The 11,145-nt window shown below is 44.9% G+C and overlaps 2 protein-coding genes across 2 annotated transcripts in view; one reads left to right on the top strand and one right to left on the bottom strand.

The window, feature by feature from the left end:
- Window positions 1–11,145, bottom strand: part of LOC132493269 (centrosomal protein of 78 kDa-like) — an 88,526-nt gene that overhangs the window by 57,255 nt on the left and 20,126 nt on the right. The window lies entirely within an intron of this gene.
- LOC132493271 (interferon regulatory factor 6-like) lies at window positions 284–10,594 on the top strand. The gene is made up of 5 exons (XM_060103623.1): window positions 284–576; window positions 1,103–1,142; window positions 7,293–7,498; window positions 8,542–8,670; window positions 10,211–10,594. Exons 1-5 carry the CDS (start codon window positions 480–482, stop codon window positions 10,435–10,437), a joined length of 699 nt encoding a protein of 232 aa, XP_059959606.1. The 5' UTR covers window positions 284–479; the 3' UTR covers window positions 10,438–10,594.

Genomic DNA, 11,145 nt, shown 5'->3' with positions numbered 1-11,145 from the left:
CCGGCTCCGGCTCCGGCTCCGGCTCCCGCGTTTGCCCATGGGGAAGACGTCAAGTCAGCCAGCCTCCAAGAATCGCGTTTTTCACCTGGAAGTCGTCTCGTCAACCCACTCACGCCGGATTGCCAACGGCGCTTTACGGCGGAAGCAGGGTGCCATAAAGCAGACCCGCTTTACGTCGCGCTTGTACGACAGGCGTTAGAACTTCCTGTTTCCCATTCCGCCCCCTAGCCAGAGCCAGCTGCTCGACTCCCTAACTAAAAAGCAGAAGAAGCATCTAAGGGATTTCGGCGAGGAGCATCCCTTCCCTGGTGGCGCAGTGGTTAAGAATCCGCCTGCCAACGGAGGGGACAGGGGTTCGAGCCCTGGTCCGGGAAGATCCCACATGCCGCGGTGCAAGTAAGCCCGTGCGCCACAACTATTGAGCCTGCACTCCAGAGCCCGCGAGCCACAACTACTGAGCCAGGGTGGTGCAACTACTGATGCCCGCGAGCCTAGAGCCCCTGCTCCGCAACAAGAGAAGCCACCTCTCGCCGCAACTAGAGAAAGCCCGGGCGCAGCAACGAAGACCCATAGCAGGCAAAAATAAATAAATTAAATAAGTTTAAAAAAATGAAAAAAAAATTGCTTGGGACCCTCGACATCACCTATCTATTCAATGACCATGAGGAAACTAATGTTTGGGTAGTTGTGGGTTCCTCTCTAAGTGTCCAGACTCTCAGTTATGATCTTAGTGCTCATCCCACCCCTTTGGGCTGCTTTATCAACAGTTAGAGGGATAGTCTACTTAAGAAGTCTGCTAGAAAAGGTGAACCCCGAGGGCTTTTATTTGCCAAAATTTCCCGTCTTTTGGATGAGAGCCTGTTACTGTGTGACTGTAGTATTTGTCATGTGGTCTTGTTAGACTTTTTCATTCGTCTCTTATTATCTATTTGGCATATCCTTCCAAAACCTGTCCAAATGCATATGGAGTTTTTACTTGACAATAGATATAATGTATTTATAACGGTATAGTCTGCCATGTTCATTGAAAGTTGTATCATTAGACTTTTCCTAATTGCTACATACTAGTAGTTAAAGTTTAACATTGCCTGTTTCTTCTCAGGGTTTCCAGAAAGGAAGCAAAACCACAGACTTGTCAACTGGTAATGCTTTATACCTTCTTTATGATAGTAGATTCTGGACTGTTACTTTTAAGATTATATATGGTACTAAAGTTTGGCTACATTTCCACTCTCTTTGATTTTAGATGTAAGCTATATTTTAGTAATATTGCTTAGTTTTAAGTGCAGATGTCTGTTAAAATGCCATTGTGATAAAATATATCGTATAGAGTATGAAACTGTCCTAAGAGATTAGCCTTTGAGAACCTGTTAAGGAGGCTTACCACAGGGCTCTTGGTGAATCCTAAGAGGGAATGTCATGTTTGCTTAACATAGAGTGCAAAATCATCAAAGGTCTTATTTCATTACCACAGACTCAAAAATAAAGTACACTTTTTTTGTTGTAAGTTTTCCTGTTGCTCCTTTAAAGGTGCCAGATGTCTGACACATAGGTTAGATCGCCTTATAACCTAAAGCTCCATGTGTTTAGTTTGCTGTCTTCCCATGTGGAACATGAGCAGTTCAAAGAAGAGGAAGCGCTTCTAGAATCATAGCTAGATTAGCTGTTTTAAACAAATTTGGTGCTAGGTCTGGTTGAATAGATAGGATTGCATATTTGCAGAAAAGCTAGTTTTTATTTAGAAAAGTCTGAACTTGGTTCCACTGTGGGCCTGATGATAGTCGTGGGGTAGCAACAAGAACAGTATAATTTTTGTTTTTAAAATCCCCATTTTCCTTTTAGTCAGAGAGTTTATAGATACTTCAAGTTCTGAAAGTGAAGCATAGAGTGAACCAGAACAAGTTTCTGGTTACAACAGACTACTTGCCACATTAAAGGATGTCTCCAAGGAAGATGAGGAGGAGGAAGAGGAAGAAGACAGTGTTCTAGATGAGACAGAAATGAGTCTTGAAGATGGCGATAGTGACGTCATTGTGGAGGCAGAGATGGCAGTAGAGTCCACTGACGTGCAGAAGAGTGAGTGTCTCTGATGTGGGTTTATCATCTTTGCAGGGACCACAGACAGATTGCCCCAGGGGCAGGGTGCCTTGTACCACAGAGCTGGGTGAAAGCACATGGATTCAAAGCAGAGATTCTTAACATTGTTGGGCTCTGTGATATCTTCAAGAATCTGATGAAAACACAGGACCCTGTGGCCATAAAAATGCAGAAATGACATTTTTGCTTATGATTTCTAGGGTTTCATCAATCCTACTTCAAATTCCCCTGATTGAGAGGAAAGGGCACATAATTCTGTTTTTGTAATGGTCTCAATTTATGAAAGAGATTATTGTTCCTGCCTTAGAGGGACCAAGTTTAATGGAAGATAGACATAAAATATACAAAACTTTTCAAGCATCAAATCTGAATGGAACCGATAAATATAAGGTGTTAAAGAGATGCAAAGTGGTCACATGCTGCCAGGGTGAATGAGGGGAGGCTTCAGAGAAGAGCTGGGACTGAAAGCTGAAAGGGACTCTGTCTCACTCAGACATCTAGGTGACTATTTTTTTAAAAATTATTATTAATTTATTTATTTTTGGCTGCATTGTGTCTTTGTTGCAGTGCGCCGGCTTCTCACTGTGGTGGCTTCTCTTGTTGTGGAGCATGGGCTCTAGGCACGTGAGCTTCGCTAGTTGTGGCACACGAGCTCAGTAGTTGTGGCTCACGGGCTCTAGAGCACAGGCTCTGTAGTTGTGGCGCACGGGCTTAGTTGCTCGGCGGCATGTGGGATCTCCCCAGACTAGGGCTTGAAACCACGTCCCCTGCATTAGCAGGCGAATTCTTAACCACTGTGCCACCAGGGAAGTCCCCATAGGTGACTTTTTAATTTAACTTTAAAATCAACTTTATTGAAGTATGAATTACATTCAACAAGGTGTACCCGTTTTAAGCATGTAATTTGATAAGTCTTGACAAATGTGTATATCTATATTGTCATCGCCAAAGTCAAGATACAGAACACTTCCAATACCTGCAAAAAGTTCCTTCTTGTCCTTTTACAGTCAGTTTCCCAGGCCTGGCATCAGGCAACCACTGACATGCTTTCTTTCACTATGTATTAGTGTTTCCTATTCTAGAAATTCATATGAATGGAAGCATACAACAAGTACCCTTTTGTACGTGGCCTCTTTGGCTCCTCATGTTGTTGTGACTCATCCGTGTAGCTCATATTAGTAATTCATTTCTTTTTATTACTGGAATAGTAGTCCATTGTCTGAATATATCTGGGTAACTTTTTATATTCTATTATCTTAATGCCTACTTGCCTTACTGTATTTTTTTCTATACTTTAAGGTGTCACACACCATTCTTAGTATTTTCATTCATCACTTGTACTTGGATAAAGAAATCGTTGCCTCAGACTTAGGGATTGTTTTAATTTTCTTGGTTTTCCAGTTTTCTTTCATGTTTTAGGTTTTTAAAAATGAAAAGTTTGGCTTTTTAAATTATAAAAGTAATATATATTTACTGTAAAAATTTAAGAGAGTAATATAGTTAATGTATATCTCCTCCATCCTGGGATGAACACCTTTAACATTTTATAGAACCTTCCAGACTACTTTTTTATGGATATATGAGTGAATATATATTTGTGTGTATGTGCATAATGGCCTCATACATTTCTGTAAGTTACTTTTTTCTTTAATAATATAACGTGTGTAACTGTGGGTTCCTGCCGCTAGAACCCTGGTGTCCAAGCTCCCAGGCCAAATCTCCTTCTACTACATTACACTACCATGGGGAGGTTTAAAAAAGAAAGGGAAAGTATGAAGGGTGATTTTACCATAAATTAAATCAACTTGAAAAGGCGCATTTGGAGAGTCAGAGAGTACTGATATTGTTAGAAAGAAGAAAGGTTTAAAAGCTGGTTAAATCTCAGTTAAAAAAAATCCATATGTACCACATTGTAAAAAAGAGAAGGGGGCTTCCCTGGTGGCGCAGTGGTTGAGAATCTGCCTGCCAATGCAGGGGACACGGGTTCAAGCCCTGGTCTGGGAAGATCCCACATGCCGCGGAGCAACTAGGCCCGTGAGCCACAATTGCTGAGCCTGCGCGTCTGGAGCCTGTGCTCCGCAACAAGAGAGGCCGCGATGGTGAGAGGCCCGCGCACCGCGATGAAGAGTGGCTCCCGCTTGCCACAACTAGAGAAAGCCCTCGCACAGAAACGAAGACCCAACACAGCCATAAATAAATAAATAAATTTAAAAATAAAAAAAAAAAAAAAAAAAAAGAGAAGGAGGACGGCATCCATGATTACTGGGCTGGCAGGGTCGGGGACAGTTGCATGCTGGGGGTGGCTCTCGTACTGGCTCTTCCACTCTTCACACTTGTGCTCGGCCAGGGCCAGGGACCGCTGAAGGAGATCAGAGGAGAGGGTGGTGCCTTGGGGGTTCCAGGGAGTTGTGCAGCTGGCTCCCTTGCCACCCAGACTGCCCCAGGGTTCCCAGCCCCAAGGGTTATGGAGCATCCCCACACCTGTTTGCTCTGCAGTTGCTGTCCCGCACGCATTTTCTCCTCCAGCACTTTCTGCAGTGTCTCCTTGGCCTTCTGCTCATAGCTGTTTTTCTGGTCTTCCATGTGTAATAGCAACTTATTCATTCCCCAAGAAGTGTATTTCTGTAAATTTGAGGCAATTCAACAAATACACATTGACCTACTGTGTGCTAAAGCCTGAGCAGGGATACAGAAATGAAAAGAAATTGGTCCTTGCCCACAGGGCAGAGATGTCAGTAATCTGGTGGACCTTCTTCCAGGCTGGAGGCAGGCAGGGAGAGTCCCTCAGGTGATGTGAGAGGTGAGTGGGGATAAAAAACTGCCCTGGGCATGCTGGGCATTCTCCCCTAGGCCTTCCACAGTCATTTGAAATCCGACATTTCCAAAGGGAAATCATCTTTCTAAACCTGCTCCTATCTCAGTGGCCAGCATCACCACCCACCCAGTCTCCCAAACCCTAAACCAGGGAATCATCCTTGATTTCTCTCTCTCCTTCTTCAAGGACTCAGTTCATCATCAAGCTCTGTCAGGTCAGCGTCTTTAACGGCTCATTCGTCACCTGTATCCTCTATCCCTACTGCCACCGCCTTAGTTCAGACCCTAGTGACACTATTATATGGATTATATAGAGACTATGTGTTATCTTCATGCCTTGCCTCCCTTCAAACCCTTTTCAGTCCTGCAGCTAGAGGGTTCTTTCTAAAACTTACATCTGATCACATCACAACCTGCTTAAATCTCTCAGTGGTTCTCAGTGTTCTAAGAATCAGGTCCAAACTCCTTGGCATGGTTCCTACTTACAAGCCCAGACTTTGATCTCATGCTGCCTCCACGCAAGCTGAACTGCTTGTAGGTCCCCTAAGCACTGTGCTTTTCAGCCTCTGCCTTTGCCCATAAAGCTTCTTCTGCTTAGAGTATCGTGACCCACGCTTCTCACCTGGTTAACTTCTACCCATGTTCAAGATTCAGCCCTAGAATCATAAATTCTGGTAAACTTGGCCAACCATACCTACCCCCCGACTCTTTATGGATTAGGCAGTTTTACTGGTGTTCACATAGTATCTGTATTTCTGATCTGTGGACTCATCTGTCTCCTTTAAGGGATTGTAAACTCCTTTGGGGCAGGGAGCATTTTTTAAAAAATAAAATTATTTTTGTAGGCTTGGGGATCTGAACAATATTCAGTAAAGTCAAGTTTTAAAAATGAATACATTTGTATTTTTAGAATTTCTCCTGGCTTCAAGGTCAAAAAGAAAAAGACACAAGAGCAGCTTTGCAAATTCACTGGGGGTCTTGCCTTTCCAGTGCTTTTCATTTCTACGCCCTGTGATTTTTGGGAAAGCAGGAGCCTTTTACTGTCGATTCTGGGTTACCCAACTGGGTAAGAGATAGTCTAGATAATGCAGATTTAGAGTTCAATATCAAATCATTTCCATTTAGCTTTGGAGTCATCTGAAAATTTGGATTTAAATGTTGAGTGGGTCTTATGTTCTTGGAATTGTCATTAGAAACCAGATACAGGAGTTACTGGTTGAGATCATACATGGTTATGTCCAGGTTATTGGACTTAACCATGCTGGTCACTGACCAGCTTTATCCCCCATTGAAAACGAGTAGACTGGCATTCTGGATTTTATGTCAGTCTCTTATGAGCTTGGTTGGCATTACTGAAAAAATAAAAGTTGTGGATCCGCAAACCCATAGACTCTATAGGCTATGTTTCCCTGCAGAATTCTAACTACATGGCCACCTTATCTTCCTAACATCAAGTGGGAGCAGTCCGGCCGGTCCATCTCGTTCTCTTGATCTTGAGTCCTCTGCCAAAGACATCCCCCTTTTCTGCACCAGCACATACGTCACAGCCCTGAAGAAAGTGTAGACATCTGAGATAGGTTAACAGTGGGGGAGGGCTGATATCCCGTGAACAGACACATAAATGCCTGTTAGACCTGGAAATTGAAAACCAGAGAGGCGGGGCCACACTGGTTTTGGCCCAGGCCACCAGCCACTGGTGTTCCCAGCAAAATGTTCCCAATGTGGGAGTTTGAGGAAGCAGGGAAAGGCAGGTGGTGTGAGTTTATTAGGACTTGAGGCCCTCAGCCTCGCACTGAGGCAAGCTGAACCCCCAGAGCGTGCTTCCTGCCCTCCTATGGGCTGCTACTCCTAAAGGTGCTTGGTTTCAACAGTTATTTGTGCATCAGATTAAAGACTGAAGGGAGAGGGAACAGCAAGCCTAAATTCTTCATATCATACGCCACCTCCCTTTCTCTTCTTATTATATAAGCAATTCATGTGAAAAACAAATAAGGCAAGCAAAACAAAACAAAATTACCTGAAGTCTTGCTATCCAAAAGTTACCATTAGTATTTTGGTGTATACTTGTTCCAGATTTTTCTTTATTTTCAACCCTTCATTAAGGCCATTGTAGTGTTGACAGATGATGCTGGCACAAGCACTTGAGATGAGGCTCCTCTTTTTAAAATACTGTTTTTGCATTTGGCTTAATTGGTCTCAGGCCCTGCCTTGCCTGGTCCCCAGCGTGGTGTTTTCTGCTGCAGTCTCTGTAAATTGGAGTTGGGGTGATGGGGCGGTCAGGCAGGGCTGTGTGCATCTGTGCCTGTATGAGGGAGGGAGGGCACACTTTCCAGTGTTTCTGGGCAACAAGCAGGCACTGACTGCAGTTTCCTATCCCTCAGGCCTGGGCTGTGGAGACCGGGGAAGTACCAGGAAGGGGTGGACGACCCCGACCCAGCTAAATGGAAGGCCCAGCTCCGCTGTGCGCTCAACAAGAGCAGGGAATTCAACCTGATGTACGATGGCACCAAGGAGGTGCCCATGAACCCAGTGAAGATATATCAAGTGTGTGACATCCCCCAGCCCCAGGGCTCTATCATTAACCCAGGTGAGGCCCCAGCTGCTGGGGAGAAGGTGGACAGTGTGCCAGGTTCCGGGCTGGACCCTTAAAGGGATAGTCGACTTGAAAGTCGCCTCGCTTACAAAGTTGAAGACTGGTAAATAAAGCAAGAAATGCTGTCCCTAGAAAGAACCCAGAGAACAAAAGATATAAACTCAGCACAGTCTTCCTGCCCACCCAGTGGAACAGTAAAGCATTAGAAAGAAGAGGGGGTATTGAGTTCTATAAAAAATAACTTCTCTTGGGACTCAACACTGAGAAGAGAGGCCAGGTAGTTTAGAAGAAGGAGGGCTTAAAACTTAGAAGGTCTGAGTTATAAACCTCGGTCTTTCCATTTCACTACTTGTGGGACATTGAATCAAGTCATTCAACGTTTTGAGCCTCAGCTTCTTCCACTATAAAATCTGGGTTCTCATCTTTCCTGCGTATTTCAAAGGCTGTTCTAAGAATCAATTGCCATGACATTAGGAAAGCTATTAAGTTCTCTTTATAAATGATGGGTAAGTGATCATTTAATTTGTATGGTATTTTTCCTAGGAGAATACCACCTGATCCCTATATTTACTCAATGTTTAGCCAGTTCCGACTAAGAGCCAGATAATTTAGACTTGACCTCCAGTGAATCTAGTGAGGCTCTGCCATGAGGGAAGGGTCTGTCTTCACAGTAAGCTTATAAAGGAGAGAAGCTGTGCTCCTTGGGTCCTTAGAAGGGATGCGAATGTGTAGAAAGGGGTTTAGAGTAGGAATTAAAAGATTTCTAGGAGAAGGGAGTAGGGTCTGCAGCTCCTGGATAGGGAAGGGATGAGAGCTTGCACTGGGGCTCCGTAGGAGGAGCTGGGAGTGGGGTGAACACCCTTGGTTCCCACTCTTTGGCATTGAGGGTGCACACTGAACCCAAGGAACCTCTGTGCTGGCAGTGCCTAGCTTGAACAGTGGGTCAGCTGCAGGGATGACAGTGCAACATGAGCACCTCACTTTTGACCTTTGTGTGTGTGTGTGTGTGTGTGTGTGTGTGTGTGTTTCTCGGGTAGGATCCACTGGATCTGCTCCTTGGGATGAGAAAGATAATGATGTGGATGAAGAAGATGAGGAAGATGAGCTGGACCAGTCACAGCACCACGTTCCCATCCAGGACACCTTCCCCTTCCTGAACATCAATGGTGAGTGGGGTGGGGGGTGGGACCGAGGCATGGAGAGGATGTGAGGGGCTTTGATTTTGCAAGCGTTGACACCATATCCACCATTGCACTGGGAGCAGCGACCAGGCCCTGGGGCCAGGCTGCCAGTCTGTTAGCAAGTAGGAGTCCTAGGCAAAGGAACTCCGTAGGCATAGTTATCCCAGTGGGGTGGCTTCTAGGCAGAGAGAGCATCTTCTGAATCTTATGTGATAATTCAGAGAAATTAAAAAATTAAATTCATTCTCAATCCCACATACAAATACACAAGCTGTTACAAATTTTGCTGATTTCCTTCAGGCCAAGTGCAGGGATCCTTTTCGTGAATTGTAGGCAAACTCTTCTGCTATTTCCCTCGGTACAAATTTTCTGTCACTGCCTTAACAGCCTCTGCTAAGGCTGTATCGTGGGAAACTTGTGGCTCTACAGCTCTTAATACTAGGCTCTGATAAAATTTCTCTACTAGAGACTTTTATCTTTTTTAAATTAATTAATTAATTAATTAATTTTTTGTGGTACACGGGCCTCTCACTGTTGTGGCCTCTCCCATTGCGGAGCACAGGCTCCGGACGCGCTGGCTCGGCGGCCGTGGCTCATGGGCCCAGCCACTCTGCGGCATGTGGGATCTTCCCGGACCGGGGCACGAACCCGTGTCCCCTGCATCGGCAGGCGGACTCTCAACCACTGTGCCACCAGGGAAGCCCTATGGTTTTTTAAAATTGACTCTTTGAATTCAGCTTCCCAGGAAAGATGAGTTTAGAGGTTGGAGGGTCCCTGTGAGACAGAGCAGGTCCTGCACCTCCCATTGCACGTTCTGAGGACGCTCAAGCACAAGGTGAACTGCTCTTCCACAGCATCTTCCCTTGAACTTTTCACTGACCTGCTCCTAGTCATATGACTTGCATTCAGTTGAGTAGCTTTTCACTACTTTTCTAAGTTCCATCTGGCTGCTAGGGTCAAATGAGATACTTTTGCCACCTAGAAAATTTAGTATATCCAGATGATTCCTGTAGGGTTTTGGAGTACCCTTCCCTAGGTGATGCCCCTTCTTTGAGGATTCTCAAAAGGAAATGACTCTTATCTGTCTACTTGCCCTCCTTCACTTACCCTGTCATTTATAACCTTGCAAGCAAGTGATGAGTAAAGACAATGATCATAGAGCTCTCTCAGGTTAATACTGCCACAGCTACATGCCCACTTGGTGCAATTTTAAGATTTGGACATTTGGAAATGTGAGATCCTTTCCCAAATCTTTGGCTCACTCATTCTGTTATTCTCACCCCTTAAAAGGATGCAACCCATTTCCAGGATCATGATTTCCCTTTTTTTTTTTTTTCATGTGTTTTTAAAGCTAATATTGTGTGTCCTTACGTTATGGGCCACCTTGGATCCTTTATGGAAACGTGAACGTATATTAAAAATAAAAAAGTAAAATGTGGCCCTACAGCCACACCGGGATTTCATTGCCCTGAGAGAGGAGTTGGGGCGCATCAGTGACTTCCACGAAGCCTATACTTTCAAACAGGCTCCGGGCCAGCCAGTTTCCGGCTTAAGCAAGGAGAATGGTCCAGCGGTAACCAACAAGGAGAACCTGGCGACGCCGATCTCGACTCCATTCCTAGAGCCGACCCTGGGGAGCGACGGCTCTGCGGTCACTTTCGGGAAAACCCAAGAGGATCCGAAACCATTTTGCGTGGGCAGTGCCCCACCGAGTGTGGACGTCACCCCCACCTACACCAAAGATGGAGCTGACGAGGCAGGATCAACCGATGGCAAAGTTCTGAACCCGAAGCCATCTAAGCTGGCAAAGAGAATCGCAAACTCCGCTGGTTACGTGGGTGACCGGTTCAAGTGTGTCGCTACCGGACTGTACGCAGACTCCAGTCAGCTTGGCCGGGAGCAGCGGGCATTGCAGGTGAGCCCCCCCCCACCCGAATTTCAGGAGCCTGACCAGTTGTCAGGTTTTTTTAATGTGTGAAGAGGAGGGGGCCGGGGGTATGATAGGGCAGGACACCGGACTGATCTGGTTAATGAAGCTTAGGATAATTTAAATGTTTGAAATGTGTCCAGTAAGGGGACGTAAGTGGATACTTGAAGTTATTCTGTAGATTTTAAGCGAACTCCACTCGAATGCTGATAACGGAAGTTTTAATTATTGCGAAGGATGTCGAAAAGACTGCATGACATTTACCTATCAATCGCTTTGCTTTCTCTGCCGTTACTGTACGTTAACAAATATACCTCAAAGCGCTGCTTAGAATGCCTTACATGATACTTGGTGGAGGTGTGTAGCGGCCGCATGTATGTGAGATTCGTGCAATTTTTTTTTCCACCCAAAAAACAAACAAACAAAACAAAAACACAAACCTTGCTTAAAGGGGTAGAGTATGTATTTACCTTGCTAGTGAATGATAGATGTTGTATAGGAATTTCCTTAAGATATTTTACTTTTAATTAAAA

This window comes from Mesoplodon densirostris, chromosome 7, assembly GCF_025265405.1.
Source record: "Mesoplodon densirostris isolate mMesDen1 chromosome 7, mMesDen1 primary haplotype, whole genome shotgun sequence".
Taxonomy (NCBI): domain Eukaryota; kingdom Metazoa; phylum Chordata; class Mammalia; order Artiodactyla; family Ziphiidae; genus Mesoplodon; species Mesoplodon densirostris.
This window is presented reverse-complemented; position numbering and strand designations above follow the sequence as displayed.

What these genes read in the sequence shown, in the direction of transcription:
- LOC132493271 (XM_060103623.1), top strand. Translation starts at nt 480, where the DNA reads ATGCCCGCGAGCCTAGAGCCCCTGCTCCGCAACAAGAGAAGCCACCTC. An exon ending in GCAACGAAGACCCATAGCAG is followed by an intron (nt 577 to 1,102) that starts GCAAAAATAAAT and finishes GTTTCTTCTCAG; the next exon opens with GGTTTCCAGAAAGGAAGCAA. An exon ending in AACCACAGACTTGTCAACTG is followed by an intron (nt 1,143 to 7,292) that starts GTAATGCTTTAT and finishes CCTATCCCTCAG; the next exon opens with GCCTGGGCTGTGGAGACCGG.